This window comes from Felis catus, chromosome B4 (genome assembly GCF_018350175.1).
Source record: "Felis catus isolate Fca126 chromosome B4, F.catus_Fca126_mat1.0, whole genome shotgun sequence".
Lineage (NCBI taxonomy): Eukaryota > Metazoa > Chordata > Mammalia > Carnivora > Felidae > Felis > Felis catus.
In genome coordinates this window covers 60,459,657-60,478,757 of record NC_058374.1, presented here as the reverse complement: position 1 = coordinate 60,478,757, position 19,101 = coordinate 60,459,657, and the positions used below count along the sequence as shown (strand labels likewise).

General features: G+C 37.9%; 1 protein-coding gene and 1 pseudogene across 2 annotated transcripts in view; one reads left to right on the top strand and one right to left on the bottom strand.

Moving 5' to 3' along the window:
* Positions 1–19,101, bottom strand: part of STK38L (serine/threonine kinase 38 like) — an 85,397-nt gene that overhangs the window by 8,679 nt on the left and 57,617 nt on the right. For both annotated transcript variants that reach the window (XM_023256873.2, XM_023256872.2), the window contains 7 exons: positions 13,697–13,819; positions 13,175–13,258; positions 5,516–5,639; positions 3,542–3,696; positions 3,073–3,175; positions 2,834–2,895; positions 401–518 (listed from right to left, as the gene is read on the bottom strand). In XM_023256873.2, the coding sequence (XP_023112641.2) occupies positions 401–518; positions 2,834–2,895; positions 3,073–3,175; positions 3,542–3,696; positions 5,516–5,639; positions 13,175–13,258; positions 13,697–13,819 (769 nt within the window). The remainder of the gene's footprint in view (positions 1–400; positions 519–2,833; positions 2,896–3,072; positions 3,176–3,541; positions 3,697–5,515; positions 5,640–13,174; positions 13,259–13,696; positions 13,820–19,101) is intronic.
* Positions 11,598–11,998, top strand: LOC123386559 (annotated as a pseudogene).

Sequence of the window (19,101 nt, the reverse complement as noted above, 5' to 3'; positions counted from 1 at the left end):
TTATCAGCTTTCATTATCAAATATTCTATACCCACTACATATGTGCCACAAGAAACACAACAGTCCTAAGTGCTCTATTCAATAGTAAAAAACGTCCCCATTCATCAATTTGTAATCAAATTGCTCATAAAGGCAATAAAATAAAGGATTTAAAGCACTGCCCCCTTTACCTGAAAGGCCATGCAGATATAATTTTGATACAGGGGAATTCTGGTTACATACCCTCTTCCTGAATCCCTATAGAGCTCACTGGTATTTATCGTGTATTTAACATTGGGGGATGTCAAAAATTGGTTTAAAAGAGTTCAGATATTTTAGCCCATGATATCAGCAGTATGTTTAATCAGGGGCACTCACAGAAATTTATACAGTATGTACATAAGCAGATGATAAAACATACCTATTAGCATTTCATACATAATCACTCCCAAAGACCACCAGTCACACAATTTGTTGTAACCAGTTTGCATAAATACTTCTGGAGCAATGTAATCTGGTGTCCCAACTGTGGAATATGCCTGCAAAGGAAGAGCTTGTCAAACCAGCATACTTAAATATTTTTTGGAAGATCTGAGAATGGCTCACTACTGGAAAAAGCAATATATACAGAAGTTAATTTTTCATTTAATACTTGTTTTGCATGTTTATCATGTAGAAAGCTTAGGGATAGGAACCAAGCCAGATAATATGTTATTTAAGATATGATTTCTGCCCTCCCAAGAAGCTCAATGAAGTTATTTATGTATTTAGCCATAAATCCTGTGGAAATTAGTAAAGGGAGAGCTCACTAAAGCAGACTTGGGATACTAGAAGGGGGAGCTATACTACCCACTGTCAATTACAGATCCCATCAGAAGAATCATCAACAGGGCAAGAATCCTCAATCACAGCCCTAACAGTGAAGATGCATACTACACCTCCTATGAGAAAACTTGCCCTGCAACTCCGCCAAGGAGAAACCTTCACCACCTTGAACTCTTGCTCTTCTCCAATGGACTTTTGCTCAAAACAACCCCTTCCAAATCCTCGTCCTTCTCTTAAAATACCATTCCTTTTCTTTGCTGGACTGGCCAATGGTTTCGCCATAGCTTATGTCTCAAAATGCAATTCTCTGTTATTCTCAAATAATCCATTTTTGCTGGTAAAGTAATTATTTTTAAGGTTAAAATCCACTTCAAAAAGAATAGGAGGTTGAGCCCAGTGGGCCTGGGTTCCCCACTCACTGCTGATGTGTTCTCAAGCAAGTTATTCAACCTGTCTGAGCCTCAGCTTCTGCTTATAGAAAATGGGAGTAATAATACCTGTCCTAACTCCACGGATAGGAGAACAAAACAAGAAACGGAGTGTGCTTTGTAAAGTGCAACCAGCTACATATATAAAACATCCAGTCTTTTCATTATAAACCTAATTCCAGGGCATTTCATTCTTAATTCATATAAAATGTTACAAAGACAATTTCTTTAAGGCAGTAGTTCTCAACTAAGGGCAGTATGCTAGGGACTATTTGAAACAGCAGATTTCATCATTCCAATGACCTGATGGGGGTGCTGACTGGCATTTAGTTGGAAGGGGGCAGCGGAGAAGGGTTGGGGAGGGGATGGGATGGTAGGATACAGGATTTAAAGAATTTCCTGCCCCAAATACTAAGAGTCCCCTCTACTTCTCCCTTGGTAAATAAACATTGATAGAAGTCATGATGATGGCCACGAGAATTATAAAACATGTACAGGAGTAATCACCTGTGAACGCTCTGTAAGTAGAATTCCCACCATATTTTTAAGCACTATTCATTTTTCCCCTTAAAAGTAGGAAATACTGCAATTCTTCTCTCAGTTGTAAAATCTGATCTGAAAGCGGCACATTTAAAAGTAGAAGGAAGTTTTTGTGATTAATTCACAGCTCCAAATATTAAAAAAAAAAAAATTTTTTTTAAGCTTTTAAAAACACTGAAATGCTTTTACAAACACAGAAAACTTGCAATTAACTACGTGGGCCAATGATAGAATGAGCTCAATCATACACAGGTCATTTTATTGGTTTGAGAGGGTATCAGACCTTTCAGTCTATTTGCCTTACCCAATACTCAGAGAAAATACTGAATTAGTTTCCCTGTCATCATTTGGTTGAATTTAACAAATATTTACAGAGTGTCTATATGGGCAGGCATTATATAAGAAATCAGGAAAACAAAGTCAAAAGGCACATTCCTAACCCTGAGAATGTTTATGGACCTAGTTAATACCATAAAGGGAAAGAGGAAAGGGCACAAACAATTCTTATATTTGCTAAGTAATAAAGGAGAAATAGTTTGGGTAAACACAGTTTTATCCCACTTCCATTAAAAAAAGTAATGGAGTTTATCTGTAGTAAAGTCTGCTCTCTAATTTTATCTGCTTTACTGCAATACTGTTAACATGCCAAACTTCCTATTTACTTTATCTATAAAGAAGTTCTTAGAGACATACAATCACCTTACTTATGCTAATTGATATGTTATTTCAGAACAAGTATGAAAAATGGAAAACACAAGGCATTCACTACAATCATACTCATGTAAGTGAGTTTTATATAAAGTGCTAATTACTAGTAAACAGATGACTTAACAAGAGATATGAGCCATAAAATAAAGTTAAATCACAGAGTTAAAATTAACAGTCACTTTACGGGCAAGGCAATGCTACAGAGAAACTAAGAGAACTACGTGATTCCAGAAGAAGCTCTATCATTGCTACAAAGTAAGTACTAATCATTGTGAAGATAGAAAATGATCCAGCGAAACCCCAGTGAAATTTGAGGACTAGGGCAACCTTTCTTAAAGACATGTCTGACTTACCAGTTGTCTCCTGTTCTTCTTCCATGTTTCTGCTTTCCTCTTTGAGTTCATGTTCTGAAATGCTAATGTCAACAAGAGAGAATTGTAATCATGAGGGAAAAACTCTACCAAAAAAAAAAATTCAAACATATACAAGTAAAATACATTGGTTTAAGGAGTGAGGGGAGAGAGAGAAGTTTTAGTTCTTAACAACCAGCTACACTATGTTAACCTGAAACAAAAAAAAAAATCAAACTTACAGAAGTCACTTGGCGGGTTGTGTGTAAGGTTTCTGTAGAATTCAGTCCTATGAGCTTTCTTTAATCCCGTGCATAAACCAAAATCAGATAATTTTACATGACCCTAAAAAAAAAATAACTAGTAAAATCAAGATTATATTAATTTTGAAACAAAGCCTTATTATAAATTTTTCTTTTAAATGCAATCATTATAAACATTCTTAGCTTAAAATTCATATAGGTGATATGTAAAATTAAAAATATTTGACGATGATTATTTTTAAAAGTAGAAAATGTTAGAAGATAAAGATAGCCATACTCCCTTGATGTCATTTCACTCCGGAGTCCTGTCCTATTACATCATTCTATGACATCACACAGTTGAGTGATGACATAAATTGTAATTGCCCATTTCCTCCAATCACAAAATCAGCTCTATTACTCCACAAAATAATCAGCAACCCAATATTTCACCAGTTTATTCACATGCCTTGGCATCCAATAAAAGGTTGTCTGGTTTAATATCCCGATGGATGAAACCCAACTGGTGGATTGCATCTATTGCCAGAACAGTCTCTGAAATGTAGAACTGTGTTTCCTCTTCTGTCAAGGTATCTTTTTTCATTAGCAATGTCATCATGTCACCTAAATAAAGAAAAATAAGTATCATGTATTAGAAACACCTCAAGCTTTCTCCGCATCTCTACAACCTATGCCTGATTTTCACATTTTATGACCCACCCAGTATATCTCCAACCGTTTCTAGGGCCAAGTAAAAAAAGTTACATTGCATTAGCAAAAGTTTCGCGACATCTAATGATTTTAAGGTAGAAAGTATGTGAAGTCAAATCAGAGCAGAGATGATCATGAAGTGATATCCTCCACTCAACATCCAGAATAGGATAATATGCTGAACTATGAAAATGAATCAGAGTAAGCACGCCAGAAATGGGATGTATTCTTTCAAATTGAAGTTCCAAATATATTCAGCGCTCTTCAGTCCAGCAAAAATAGAACATCATCCCACTAAAAGACACTCTTTTATTTTCCAGGAATTTTTTCTTTAAAAGGGGACAAAGAACAAACAATAGTGAATTTACAATTCAGAAATGACAACTGTTAATATTTTTCATGATAGTTCAAGTCTTTTAAAAAACAACAACAAACATGTGGAAGTGTTCTTCATCCTCCATATCCCGTTTTATTCCCCTTTCCCTTTTTGTTGAGTAAGCATGATCATGGATTTGGTTTGGTGGGTAACCTTCTAGCTTATTTTTAAAATATGTTTTCATATATATATATATATATATATATATATGAAATATATATTGATGTATGAATTTACAGCCTTTTACATATTTTTTAATTACATAAATGGTACATGTAATTCCACAGCTGGCTTTATTACTCCACTGTTTCCGACATTTTCTTATTGAAACGAATAGAGCTCCTGACTTTTAACAACTGTAAAATAATTCATCACCTAATCATGCCATATTTTATTTATTCAGTCTACTAATGGTCATTTATTTTGTGTGCAGTTTTTCACTGTCACAACAATGCTGCAACGAACATCTTTCATAAATCTGTTGTGCACATGTCAGGGAGAATCTCCAGGGAATACACTGGTTGTAGAATTGCCGGATTGTAGGACACATGCACTTTTCACTTCACTGGTATCTACAAACTGCTCTCCAGAAGAGTTAGAGATTAATTTACGTGGAAGAGAGGCCAGTTTCTCCCACAGCCTCATCAGACTTTTAATGTTTTTACTAATCAGATGAGTGTGAAATGGTATCTCATTCTTGTTTTAATTTGCATTTCCCTAATATGAGCAGAGTTGAATACTTTCCTATATATTTATAGACTAGCCTGAGTTTCCCTTCTGTATATTGTCTATCATTTGCCCATTGGGTTTTGGGTTGTTTGTCTTTTTCTTTCTTTCTTTTTTTTTTTTTTTTTTGTTTTAGTTTATTTTCTTTATTTTAAGAGAGAGAGCACAAGCAAAGGAGGGGCAGAGAGAGGAGAGAGAGAATCCCAAGCAGGCTGACAGTGTGGAGCCTGACGCTGGGCTCAAGCTTCAAACCATGAGATCACGACCTGAGCGGAAATCAAGAGTCAGACGCCCAACCGACTCAGCCACCCAGGCGCCCTGGTCTTTTTCCTTAGTGACTTTATTGTTCTTAACTCTAGACTTGTAACAATCTAACTAATTATATACTGTAAACCCAGAATGGTAGTATATAAAATGGTAGTATGTAAAATTTAAAAAGGTTTATCATTCCTTCAAAATAATCTGATTTGTGGTAAAAATTAGATTATGGGAGGAACTAGAGGAAAACCATGACTGCCTTTGTAAAATCTCACAGCTAGGAATGTAACAGCAAACCTAATCGACAGGATAATAATTACATATAAAGATGTGCTTGCGTCAGTCTGTCATTGGTATCATGTTTGCTTTTACCTCCGGGGAGAAATTCCATGATCAGATAAAGGTTCCTCTTATCTTGAAAACTGTAAAACATCTTCACCACCCAGGCACCATCTGCTTCTACCAAAATATCTCTCTCTGCTCGGATATGGGCCACCTAGATGAATGTATTTTGAAAAAATAATTGCAACACATCATACATTTTTCCAGTTCACCTCTTACAATTATCCATCCAGTTCCTTAATGGTTGTGAAGGGAAGGAGGAGTTGTAGAAAAGATTTGAAATATATACGCATGTTCATAATCTCATTACATACGGAGAACCTCCAGAAACAGTTTATTTTAGGTTTTATCTTTAGGCCTGGAAAAGTGGAATCCACAAGTTCATTACAGGAAGCTGAGGCCTCTGAGGTAGAAAAATGATTAGTCCAAAAACTTTCCAACCAGAATCCCCATTTGCCAAGGATCTTGGCTTTGTCATACACATTTCAGGCCCTGGCCTGACTTTTACAAGTTAAAAGTAGTAAGCAATGCTTTACAGATTGGTATGACAAAGTCATGGTCCTCAGCAAACTAGTTTTAACTGTTATTGGTCAAAGAAAGGGCGTTTTGTGGTGGTTAAATGTTTGGCCATTTTTTTTGTAACAAGTAGACACATTTATAATAATTTTGTATGATTTTGCTAACTATAATAACTTTATGTTATTTTGTTAATTAGAAAACCTCTAGAATATCTATAAACATGATATACAGCAAATTAGTGTAAACTTTGGGGGTTTTGCTACTGACTTGTCAGACACACAATTACTAGGGACACTTCTATGTGAACATTTTATAGTCTGAAAAATTTTATAAACGGTAATTTGTTGGGTTGGTATAATCAATTTTCAGATGCTTTTGTATTAATATATTTATACATTCTTTTCAAAGATCAACAATAATATTTGATTTTATCCTTTTGCTATTCCCATTGTGCATTATTATGAATTCTGGCCCAAAGCACATGAGAACCCAGATTTCATAAATCTTTTCATGATAATGAAATATGATCTGCTTAAAATGTCATATTTGGGATTACTGTGTTTATTACCTGGTGCAATAAATGCTCTGAGGGCAAAGCATAGGAACAACAGTTGAAAACTAAGAACCTGTTTTCTGGCATCAAAAACCCTTAGAACCTCTCTGGATTATGTTTCATAAAGTGAAAAATGGTATCAAAATTCTTACCCATTGCCTTTTACAAAGCATTTCTGGGTTAGTAAAGGAAAAACCTCAAATCTTTGATGCTGCATCTATGGTGCTGTCAGGAAAAACTACATCATAAACTTGGCTTTATTATTTTTAAATGCTTTCAAGTCAGATTACAGGATGTTTTCAAAATGGTCCTGTTTTCAAATAGGAAGTTATCACACATAGTAATCTGGTACCACAATATCAGGGAGATAATGTGCTACTAAATTTTGTGGACTGGTTAGTATCAAAGTAAATGTAATAAAAACTTAAAGTAATGACCCTTTAGAATTGAGTGGGAAAAGGTTTTCTAAAATGAAATTCAGTGGTGGCAAAGGCAGATTAATTTATAGGTGGGGGGGGAAACAATAACACAATGCAAAATAGACTCAATGTTTGGGCTCCCATGGGATTTTCCCTGCATAGGAATGAAAAATGGTCAGAAGCTCTTCAATCTCTGGCAAAATATTCAAGATTGGTGCTATCCAATAGAAATATACTGCAAGCCACATATATAATTTAAAGATTTCTAGTGGCCACATAAAAAGTAAAAAAGAAACGGGAAATTATTTTTCTTTATTAAAAAAAAAAATTTTTTTTTAATGTCTTTACTTTTTTAAGAGAGAGAGAGGGGGGCGCCTGGGTGGCGCAGTCGTTTAAGTGTCCGACTTCAGCCAGGTCACGATCTCGCGGTCCGTGAGTTCGAGCCCCACGTCAGGCTCTGGGCTGATGGCTCAGAGCCTGGAGCCTGTTTCCGATTCTGTGTCTCCCTCTCTCTCTGCCCCTCCCCCGTTCATGCTCTGTCTCTCTGTGTCCCAAAAATAAATAAACGTTGAAAAAAAAATAATTAAAAAAAAAAAAAAAGAGAGAGAGAGAGAGAAACAGAGCACAAGTGGGGAAGGGGAAGAGAGAGGGAGACACAGAATCCAAAGCAGGCTCCAGGCTCTGAGCTGTCAGCACAGAGCCTGACATGGGGCTTGAACTCACAGACAGTGAGATCATGACCTGAGCTGAAGTCGGAATCTTAACTGACTGAGCCACCCAAGCACCCCAGGGGAAATTAGTTTTAATAATATAGTTCATGTAACTCCATGTATCCAAAATGTTATCATTTCAGTACATAATCAATATAAAAAATTATTGAGTTTTTTTTGTGCAGAATCTTCAAATTTTGGTATGTATTTTCTATTTACAGCACATCTCAATTCAGACTAGCTATACTTAAGTGCTTGGTAGCCACATGTGGTTAGTACCTAAAGACTGAACTGCTCCTTTTGTCCTTCCTCCAAAACCTTACCCAGGACTAATCCCATATGGCTTAGTTATATCCTGTTAATCTCTTTGTCTCTGAGGCTCTACATCTTGACCCAGACCTTTATTCTCATCATTATCTGTAATTCTTTAATACAATTCAGTACTTCAACCTTCCTTGAGTTCCATACCTCTTCCCTCTAGAATCAGTCTATCTTCAAAAAAGTCCCCTATCATCTCACCTCTGGATGGTTCCTATCACCTTGTTATCCTGACTGAAACTAGGCTGTCTGCTGAGAGTTCTGTCTTCCTGCACAAGGAGATCTCAGGAATGGCCTGCTTTTCTTTCACATCTTACTTGGTGAGGCGATAGGTTTCCTGCTCATTTTCATGCTGCATCTGAACCACTGTGACACTTTCCTTCTCTGCAACTCTTTTGAAGTGCATGTTGTAAAATTCCATCAGCCATCATCTATCCGCACAGCTATCATTTATAGAACTCACAGTCAATCCCTCTCATTCATGACTTCAGCTCATGGCTCACCAACTTCCTTTCCATCTTTTCCACTCATGGATAGATTTCAACATCCATAAGGATGAACCATCAGCTACCCTATCTATTGACTTCTTCCTCATCCTCACTGATCTCTTCCACCACTGCATGTTGGTCAACCACCCATGGTAACCTTCTCATTACAGTAAATGTATCCCCTCTAAAATCTCAATTCCGAGGACCTTTTTTTTTTAATGTTTATTTTCTATTTCTTTTTGAGAGAGAGAGAGGGCACAGGGGGGAGGGGCAAGGAAGGGAGAGGGACAGAGGATCTGAAGAAGACTCTGTGCTGGCAGCAAAGAGCCTGATGTGGGGCTTGACCTCAGGAACCAAACCATGAGCCGGAGTTGGAGGCTTAACCAAATGAGCCACCCAGGAGCCCCCTCCCTTTTTTCAATGTTTATTTATTTATTTTGAGAGAGTGTGAGAGACAGTGAGAGCGAGAGAGTGCATGTGAAAGTGAGGGGGAGGCAGAGAGAGAGGGAGAGAATCCCAAGCAGGCTCTGCACTGTCAGTGCAGAGCCCAACATGGGGCTCAATTCCAGGAACTGTGAGATCATCACCTGAGCCGAAGTCAAGAGTTGGACACTTAACCAGCTGAGCCACCCAGGTGCCCCAAGGAACTCTCTTTCTGATCTCCACCTTTTATCCTTCCAGATCTCTTATTCTTGTACTTCAATCTCCCTTCCATGGACTCTACCACTTTTTCTCTATTAGTCTCCTCACAATCTCATTTCTTTTTCTATCCAGCCTAGATTCCATCATTAGGATCACTCTTACAAATGCTTTAAACTCCCTCATCTTCTTCCTCCATTGTATTTGCCTGGGAGAACATCAACCCTAATTAAACTCAAATTTCTGTCTATTCTGTACCTACCCCAGAGCAACTAAGTATTACTACAGAAAAGTTACCCAACTATGCTAACTGGTTTCACTTTACATTCCTGACTGCCGATCTCAATGGGTATTCAACTGTATTTCCCTAGCAAGCCTGCTTTCACACCATTCAAATCAATAGTTGTGACTATTTCACAAATTCTCTCTCCTTACACCTTCAGCTAGCTATCCACTAAGACATGATGGCCTCACTTATTTACACTCAGGCAGGAACTTGGCACTTGGCACTACTAAATCAACCACCTGCATTCGTTCCCACTTTCTCTGCCTCTCCTTCCTGTTTTAGTGGATAGGTACATGTCTACTCCTACCAAAGATCAACTCTTCTGTCTGCCAATGTACCAATGTATTCCTATAATTATCTGCTCTCTCCTGCATCTTCAATTTTCTTTCTAATGGATTCTTCCAATCAGCATCAAACACTTCTGTCTTAAAAAGAAAAAAAATCCTCTTTACCCTAAATCCCACTTTACAAATCTGTTCTTTGTTCTGCTTCACATGAAAGATTTATCTGTGCTCACATTCTCCACGTCTTGCTTCCTTTTTGCTTTCTGTTACACTATTTCAGCCGGGCTTCTGCCCCCCAATCCACTGGGAATGTCTTTGCTGAGCTATTAATCTCCATATTGGGACATCCACTGGCTTGTCTTCCTCCTTGTACTCTCTCTGCAGCATTCAACATAGTTGGCCACTCACCTCCTCCTTTAAACACTTTCTTCTCTTGGCTTCCATGACACCATGCTCTCCCAGTCTCCCCTGCCTGATAAGATGTTCCCTGTTGGTCCCCTTTGCTGGTCTCTCTTCTGCCTATTGTTCTCTAGGGCTTGGATCCAGTCCCCCTTTCTTTCTCTATCCAGATTTGTTTTCTAGGAAATTTCATCTTGTCCAATTACTTTAAATATGATCAATATATTGGTGGCTTCCAAAGGATATTTCTAGTCAAACTTCTCTCTGTATTCTAGCCAACTGTCAACTCAATACCTCTTCTTGGAGATCTAACAGGCAGCTCAAACTTAATATGCCACAAAAGAGAACTCTTCATTCCCCTGATCTCCAAACCTGTTCTTTTTTCATTCTTTTCTAAATCAGAAATGACACCATCATGTACCCCGTTTCTAAGTGAAACTCTAGGTATGATCCTGCTTCTTCTATTTTTTCCTCACTACCCTTACCCCTCCTCTCATCCCCTAATATAGAGGACATCACAGAAAATCCTGCGGACTCTTCCACTAAAACATACACTTAATCTATCAGACTTTTCTTCAGCTTCACTGCTGCAGCCCCAGGATAAGCCACAATCACATTCTGGCTGGAGGTGCCACACAGTCTCTTACTGGTTTCTCCGCTTCAACTCTTGTTTCTTCTGTCAGCAAGCAAAGGGATTGATTCATCTTTGTAAAACATCAATGCCACTCCTCTGTTCAAACAAAAGTGTCCTCCCCTCGCATTTAGAATAAAACCCAAACGCTCTGCCTTGGCCTTCAAATCCCTGCGTAATCTTGTCCCTGCCTACCTCTCCCACCACTCTTCCTGCACTGAATTGTAGCCACAGTGGCTTCTTTCTCTTCTTTGAGCAGGACAAGACTATTCTTGCTTCAGGGCCTCTGCATTTGCAGATATTTGTTCTACCAGAACTTTATCTGTCCTTCTTTCTCATTACTCAGTCTTTCATCAAATATTCCCTCTTTAGAGAAACAACCCCGATCTAATTCTTCCTCCTAAACCCAGGTCATCTGCATTGATTTACCCTTTTGTTAAAACTTTTGTCATAATCTTTCTCAATCCTATTTGAAATAGCTGTCTGCCTATCTCCCCACTACTAGAAAAAAACAAGGATCAAAAAAGAAAAGAAAAACCAAGGATCAGGTTTGTCCTGTTAACCACTGTATTCCCAGATCCTAGAGCACATTATGGGCACATCTGGCACATCACAGGCACCCAATAAATACTTGTTGAGTGCATGGACTAGAAATAGTGAAAGAACGCAGTGAAAATTCAAGAGGGCCATGTTTAAATGAAAATCAATAGTATACTGCTGTAATAGCCAAGTAAGCTTCAGGTGGGGCTTTCCTCAGCTGCCACTAAGGTGCTCAGTCCTTCAGAGGAAGCTAAGGCCACACTGGGGTGAGGCCCTCAGTTCATCCAGAAACTAGCACCGGGCCAGACATAGCACTCATCTGCACCATGGCCTCGGTCTCGGGGCTCCCCTGCTCCTACTCAGCCCTCATCCTGCAGGACCATGAGTGACAGTCACGGAGGATACGATCAATGCCCTCATTAAAGCAGCAGGTATAGATGTTGAACCTTTCTGGCCAGGCTTGTCGGCAAAGGCTGTGGCCAACGTCAACATCAGGAGCCTCATCTGTAAGGTAGGAGCTGGTGGGCCCGCCCCAGCAGCCGGTGGTGCACCACTGGGAGGTCCTGCTCCCTCCACCATGGCTGCCTGACTGAGAAGAAAGTGGAAGCAAACAAAGAAGAATCGAAAGAATCTATGATGACATGTACTTTGGTCTTTTTGACTAAACCTCTTCTTCAACCTGTTCAATAAAAAGCTGAACTGGTAAGTAAGCTTTAGGCAGACACTAAAAGGCTGAAGTAAAGAATTAAGTACAGAGAGGTGTTATCGTCCCTCTATATCTCCATTGTTGAGTCCTTCCCTAGTATATAGAATCAATTTAGGGTTCTACAGAGTGTCCACCCAGACTAGACAGAGGTGAATACATAAAGTAATATTATTGATGTTTTCAGATTTATGACCAACCCTTAAACCGTGTTAAAGTCACAGGAAACATGGAGAGTCCAGGAGTATGAAATTAGAGGGGTTACAGATTTTGGAAATATGTAAAATCAGCAAACTCTCAGGAGACCGGTCTTGCTTCTAATGTGACAGGGATAAAGGAAGCTGAGAACTGTCGTTTATTTTCACTGAAGTCAGAAAAGAAGGTATTTTGTTATGGACTGACTGTTTGTGTCCCTCCCAAACCCCCCAAACTCCTGTGGTGAGGCCCTAACCCCCAGGGTGACTGAATTTGGAGATGGGGCCTCTAAGGAAGTAATTAAGGTTAAGTGAGGTCATGGAGGGAGAGGGAGGATAGTGTCCTTATACGAAAAGACCCCAGAGAGCTCACGTTTTCTCTCTGTGCACACACCAAGGGCACTTAGTGGGAAGCTATCTGCAAGCCAGTAAGTGCGCCTCACCAGAAAGCAAACCCTGCCATGACATTGATCTTGGGCTTTCGGCCTCCAGAACTGTGAGAAAATAAATTTCTGTTGTTTAAGCCACCCAGTCTGTGGCACTTTAGGCACTTATGACAGCCTAAACAGACTAAGGCATTTAAAAAAAAAATTTTTTTTATGTTTATTCATTTTTGAAAGACAGAGAGAGACAGAGCACAAGCAGGGGTGGGGCGGAGAGAGAGGGGGACACAGAATCTGAAGCAGGCTCCGGGCTCCGAGCGGTCAGCACAAAGCCCGATGCGGGGCTCGAACTCACGAACCATGAGATCATGACCTGAGCCGAAGTCGGATGCTCAACCGACTGAGCTACCCAGGCGCCCCTAAGACGTTTTCAGATTTTAATTTGGAAGAAATTTTAACTTTCTTGAGAATTGAGAAACAATGAAACAAGCTATCAAAAAAATTAATAGGACTATATATATAGTAAGACGTGTAGATTCCTTTTTATAAATTCCAATATTTACATTTACTCTAACACCTAGTCAGTGGTGCTCCTTTGGTTACATGTGTTAAAGAACTCATACCTGCTCTTTTTCAAGCATATCAGCTTTTCTCAATATCTTCATTGCATAGATATGGCCTGTATCTTTCTTCTGAACCAGCCGCACCTAGAATGTAAAAATTGATCATACTATCAATGTTAAACGGTCATTACTATTGATTTAGGAGCAAAAGGTAAGTTTCTTTAAAGAGATCAGTGGCAGTTTGCCACTGCTTATATTTTAGGAATTTCATTAAAATTAAACTATTTTGCTATATTAAACTATTTTAATATATATTTTAAACTATCTGAATGAAGACAGATACTTTCAATAGCAGTGCCTTTAGAAAAGAAGTAATCTCGGGGCACCTCGGTGGCTTAGTCAGTTAAGTATCCGACTTCAGCTCAGGTCATGATCTTGTGTTGGGCTCTGTGCTGACAGCTCAGAGCCTGGAGCCTGCTTTGGATTCTGTGTCTCCCTTTCTCTCTGCCCCTCCCCTGCTTGCACTCTGTCTCTCTCTCAAAAATAAACAAACATTAAAAAAAAAAAAAAAAAAGAAGTAACCTCTCCAAATGCTCCTCTTCCTATAACTTTCAGAGACTCAAAGTCATCCAAGCCAAGTCTGGTCCTCTTGAGCCGTAAGAACTCTGTTTCCTTTCGGGCATGCTGTGATCGGCGTAACTTTTTCTATTAAAAAAAAGAATTTAAAAAGATGATTTTGTTTTCAATGAAGGCTATAGTGTTAAAAAATGAGATACATCAAAATGGAAGTATCTTAAATATTATTAAAAGATGAGATATATAAAAATGGGAGTAAAGTATCTTAAATATTATCTTAAATTTACCAAAGTCGAGTATTTGTTAAGCATGGAAAGAATAAAGCAATCTTAAGAAACTTTTTCATTCTTAACAATTGATAAATCTTATTCTTCAGGTGGATTCCATTAACTATTTCACCTTAATGAGCTCATCACATAGTTCATCTACATGCTAACTTAACTTATAAATAAAAATTAAACTTTAGGAAATGCTAATAGTATTCTGATAATGAATTTTACAGTCAGGCAATCTACTTTGCTTTACTTCCCTAATTTCCAAGGCTGTTCTGTGACAACTACTGAGACTTAGGACACCAAAATAACAAACAGCATGTTTCCATAGAGATTTGCTTTTGACAGAATTTTTTCTTAGATAAATTTTAATAAACTCCTTGAGATTTGGCACACAACTTCCTAAAAATATGAAACTGCCAAAAAACATAATGATTACATGAAGAATTCGTTAAAATATTCAAGTCAGTAATTTCATAATTCACTCTCTAAAAGTCACCAAAAAATAACTGCCATTAATAAGAAACATTATGAAATACCTGAAGGTTACATTTGGAACAGGCATTTATCTCATTGTTCTAAACCTCATTTTTCCCCTTACCAAACAAACTCTGTTGACATTCTGTTAGTTCCTAGTTGAGGCAACATACAGTGGGAAATAAACAAAATCAAAAAAATTAAGCACCTGTTCATCTTCAAATGAACTCTACCAGGCTTTCAGGAATTCCATTCTGAAGAAAAGGCAAGTCAAATGACCATAACAGCTCAGAAACACTGCTTTTAAACACAGCACAAGGTATAACCATTGAGTAGTCTCTTACTACTCCTGTGTATATCTGCTTTCAAAAAGGTATGGCAAGCTATCAATTAACTGGGAATCTGTAAATGTGTATCCCCAGTGCAATGGAATTCTGATACTTTGAACAAAGTTAATCTAAGAAGATGAAATCCGGAAATGATGTCTTCATATCAATGGTGGAAACAGTGAAGATTTCTTTTTGTTCAAAAATGCTCCTTCAGTGATTTTTAAAAAATAACCGAAATACTAATAAGACAAAAAAGCCCAAAAATGTAGCTTGTTTTTTTTTTTTTCAAATGTTTGTTTTTCAGAGAGACAGAGAGTGTGAGTGGGGAGGGGCAAAGAGAGAGGGAGACACAGAATCTGAAGCAGGCTCCAGGCTCTGAGCTATCAGCACAGAGCCTGATGCGGGGCTCAAAGTCACAAACTGTGAGGTCATGACCTGAGCTGGAGTCAGATGCTTAACCAACTGAACCACCTAGGAACCCCCAAATGTAGCTTGTTGTAAGACTGTAATTTACCCCCCCCCCCCGCCCCCGCCTCCTGTGTCCCTCCAGAAAAAAAAAAAAAAAAAAAAAAAAAGACTATAATTTAAAAAGGCCACATGGTGGCACTATAGTATCATGTCTTTCAAAGCAGCAAGGAGGGTTGGGGGGGTTGTTTTAAGTATATAAATGAATAAATGTAAGAATTTCAGAAGACATTCTGGACTGTTGACTTTATGGACTATAAAATGTAGTAGAGTTGGGTGTAGTTTCAGAAACTTGTCTAATCTAAATGAAAAAGATGACCTCATTACATACTTTAATAACTGTGCTCAAAATCAACAGAAGAGAGGCCACTAAAGAAAATAATTTTCACTAATATTTGATAGGTCGTGTAATGCAGCAAGCAAACAATGTTTATATAGTTTGGGGCACAGATGATTAATGGCAAAAAGGGAAAATTACAAGTATATAGAGCACACAATTTTACAAAAATGGGACATGACTATAACATTGTGAGGTTACTTTTAAAAACAGAAAAATGAAAAACCTATTTCATGATCTATTAGTCTTAAAATCAGTGTTGCAGTCTGGAGGGAGCTGAAGCAAGCTAGTGTTAAAAAAATATATTGGTGATATGATGAGCAGAGTAATGTATAGAACCGTTCAATCGCTATATTGTACACCTGAAACTAATACAACACTGTATGCTAACTATACTGGGAATTAAAATAAAAAACTTAAGCTAAAAAATATATATATTGATGAAAAAGCACATTGATATATCTGTTCATGACTTGTGTAGATTAAACAGCCTTGAAAAACAAGTAACATTTTTGTGGTAATGAAAAACAAGTAACATTTTTGTGGTAATCATACCCTTTCTCACCAAACAGGACAACAAAATCTGGAAACACATTTAACATTTCATGGCTCCCTTTAAAAGCAGCTTAAATTTGTCTGTTTTGGTTTTCCATGAGAGTGAATAATATTGCATGTCTGATGGTAATTCTTAAGTAAGATGAAATTAGACATACATCGTTTTCTTCCTTTCTCCATTCCTTTTTAAATGAGTGTTCCCTGGGGTGCCTGGGTAGCTTAGCTGGTTAAGCATCTGACCCTTTATCTTGGCTCATGTCATGATCTCAGGTTCCTGAAATCAAGCCCCACATCCGGCTCTGTGCTAACACAGAGCCTGCTTGGGGTTCTCTCTCCCTTTCTTTCTGCCCCCCCCACCCCAAGCTTGCACACTTTTTCTCAAAATAAATAAACTTTAAAAAAAGGGGGGGGGTGCTCCTCAATTCCTCAAACTCTTGATCTGTGGGATGTTCAGTTTTTATATAAGACAGGGTACACAGAAGTTCCGAGATAGGAAAGAGTTCAGTTGGCAACTTCAATTCTGCAGAGACATTCTACATGATCACATTATATGGTTTATTTTTTACAAATAACCTTCACAAATTACTTCACCAAGATTTTCTATTACAAATGAATTAGGGATAAATATTACTTTTCATTTTAAAACTAGTTTTTTTTAATGTTTTATTATTGAGAAAGAGAGAGACAGAGACTGAGCAGGGGAGGGGCAGCGAGAGAGGGAGACACAGAACCTGAAGCAGGCTCTAGGCTCTAAGCTGTCAGCACAGAGCCCGATGTTGGTCTTAAACCCACAAACTGCGAGATCATGACCTGAGCTGAAGTCAGACACTCAACCGATTGAGCCACCCAGGTGCCCCTAAAACTAGATTTTTAGAAAACAATTTTATTTTTAAAAAATCCACCCCACATAATGATAGCTCCAACATATTTTATATTAAGGATAAGAGAGGATGTCTATTTTATACAATTTGACATAATCTAGGACCTAGCATGGGCCTAATAATAAGCATTTGTGGAATTAAAATATCTTCACAGAAAAATGTTAGAAATTTTATAGTTATTAAAGGGCACTATTTGTAGGTATAAATCATATCACACTTTCTACAAGTTCTTTAGAAGAATTTAGGAAAATAGTTTTTATTTTTTTTTAATGTTTATTTATTTTTGAGAGAGAGAGAGAGAGAGAGACAGAGAGAGAGAGAGAGACAGAGTGGGAGTGGGGGAGGGATAGAGAAAGAGGAGGAGACACAGAATCCAAACAGGCTCCAGGTTCTGAGCTGTCAGCATAGAGCCCAACATGAGGCTTGAACCCACAAACCGTGAGATCATGACCTGAGCTGAAGTCAGACACTTAGACACTTAACTAACTGAGCCACCCAGGCGCCCCAAAAATATTTCTAAATGTATTCAGCACTTCCTGGTGCAGACCGGCAGTTGCAAACTGAGAGTTACAAACTGTATTCAACCTCGAAAATATTTGATTTGGCCTGCAAGTTGTTTTTAGGACACTTGAATTATTTGCCGATATTTTAAAAAGCAGGTGATTTCACATAAAAGTCCAGATTTCCAGTTTCTCCTGAAAAACAGGAACTTGGCCACACTCGGCCAAAGTGGCAGTCACTCCCCCTTTGATAGACATCAGGTCTCTAACTTGTCAGCATCCACCACTGATGCCAGTCATCAGGGGACAAGCAGAATTGGACTGGTGCTCCTGTTCTCTTCTAGTAAAGTGAAAGGTGGTATGTCTCTATCAAAATATAAACGCGGAGGACCAAATATTTTAGAAAGAGAAAAACAAAGAATCTATTTCTTTGTGGAAGTGAAAGAATATTCTTAGGAGTTGAATATGCAGATAAAGTGTGTTGGGTCAAAAGAACATATAACCTAAGATGTCGCGAAACCAAGCCGGCCAGCTTCCTTCATTTGTGTTATCTGCTTGGCCCCTGGGCATCTGTTTTTATAATTTCTCCCTCTAAATTCTGAATTAGGACCTTATGCTTGAGATTTCTGTATCGATATAATGATGTACAATGTACATTAATACAATTATAATTATATGATTATTAAGGATAAGAAAGTTATTAATACTAATAAATGTGCGGACAGATGTGCTTGGCCTTATTTTTTCTCCATAGGTTATAATACAGATCGAAACCATTACCTTTCTCACTTAAAGTGTAAAGGATATAAATTAAATGAGTTTTTAAAATATTATAGTAATTTTACATAAATAATTTAGATTTTCTAGGTTGAGTCAACTGATTAACAAAGTAACCACCTGTAGTACAAATCATTAAATATATTTTATTTCACTTAAACATTTCCAACAGAAAAATACAGGTAAAGTCCTAGGAAAGGTACAGGGAAGATTAAATAACTGCTTTCAAGTCATCATTTGTTAGACTGCTCTTTGAACATAGAATTTCCTTTCTGATCATCGAAACTGTTGAGCAAATTAATCTAGGTTGTACCCCCCCTACTGCCTAGAAAATAAGCGAACATCGCTCAGTAAGCTACCCCAAGGCTAGCCTTTCCACTACATGGTGTCAGTTTACCGTGCTCTTACTGCATCTTTCATAGTTCATTGTTCTGCATTATTTTATATGTATTAATTCTTGCGAAAATCTACCTATTTTTTTTAACATTCAAATCAACTGTTACCTCTTCCCAAACCTTTTCTGATCCCCTGAATTAGGTGGGGGGAAATCCCTGTATTTTTTAAAGTTTGCCAGAATCTATCATGTATACATATATTTATATACACACATACATGATCTCTCCTTCCAGTCAGTAAACTCCTCGAGGGAAAGGTCATTGTTCATTTATTCACGAACTATTTCTTATAGCCCCTGCCAGCTCTGGAGGGATATAGCTGAGTAAGACATTATGGAGTTTCTACTATGGGGAGATATTTTAGGCTGCCCCATGGACACAGACACATGGACACATTAACATTCTGTTAATGCAGAATGTGGG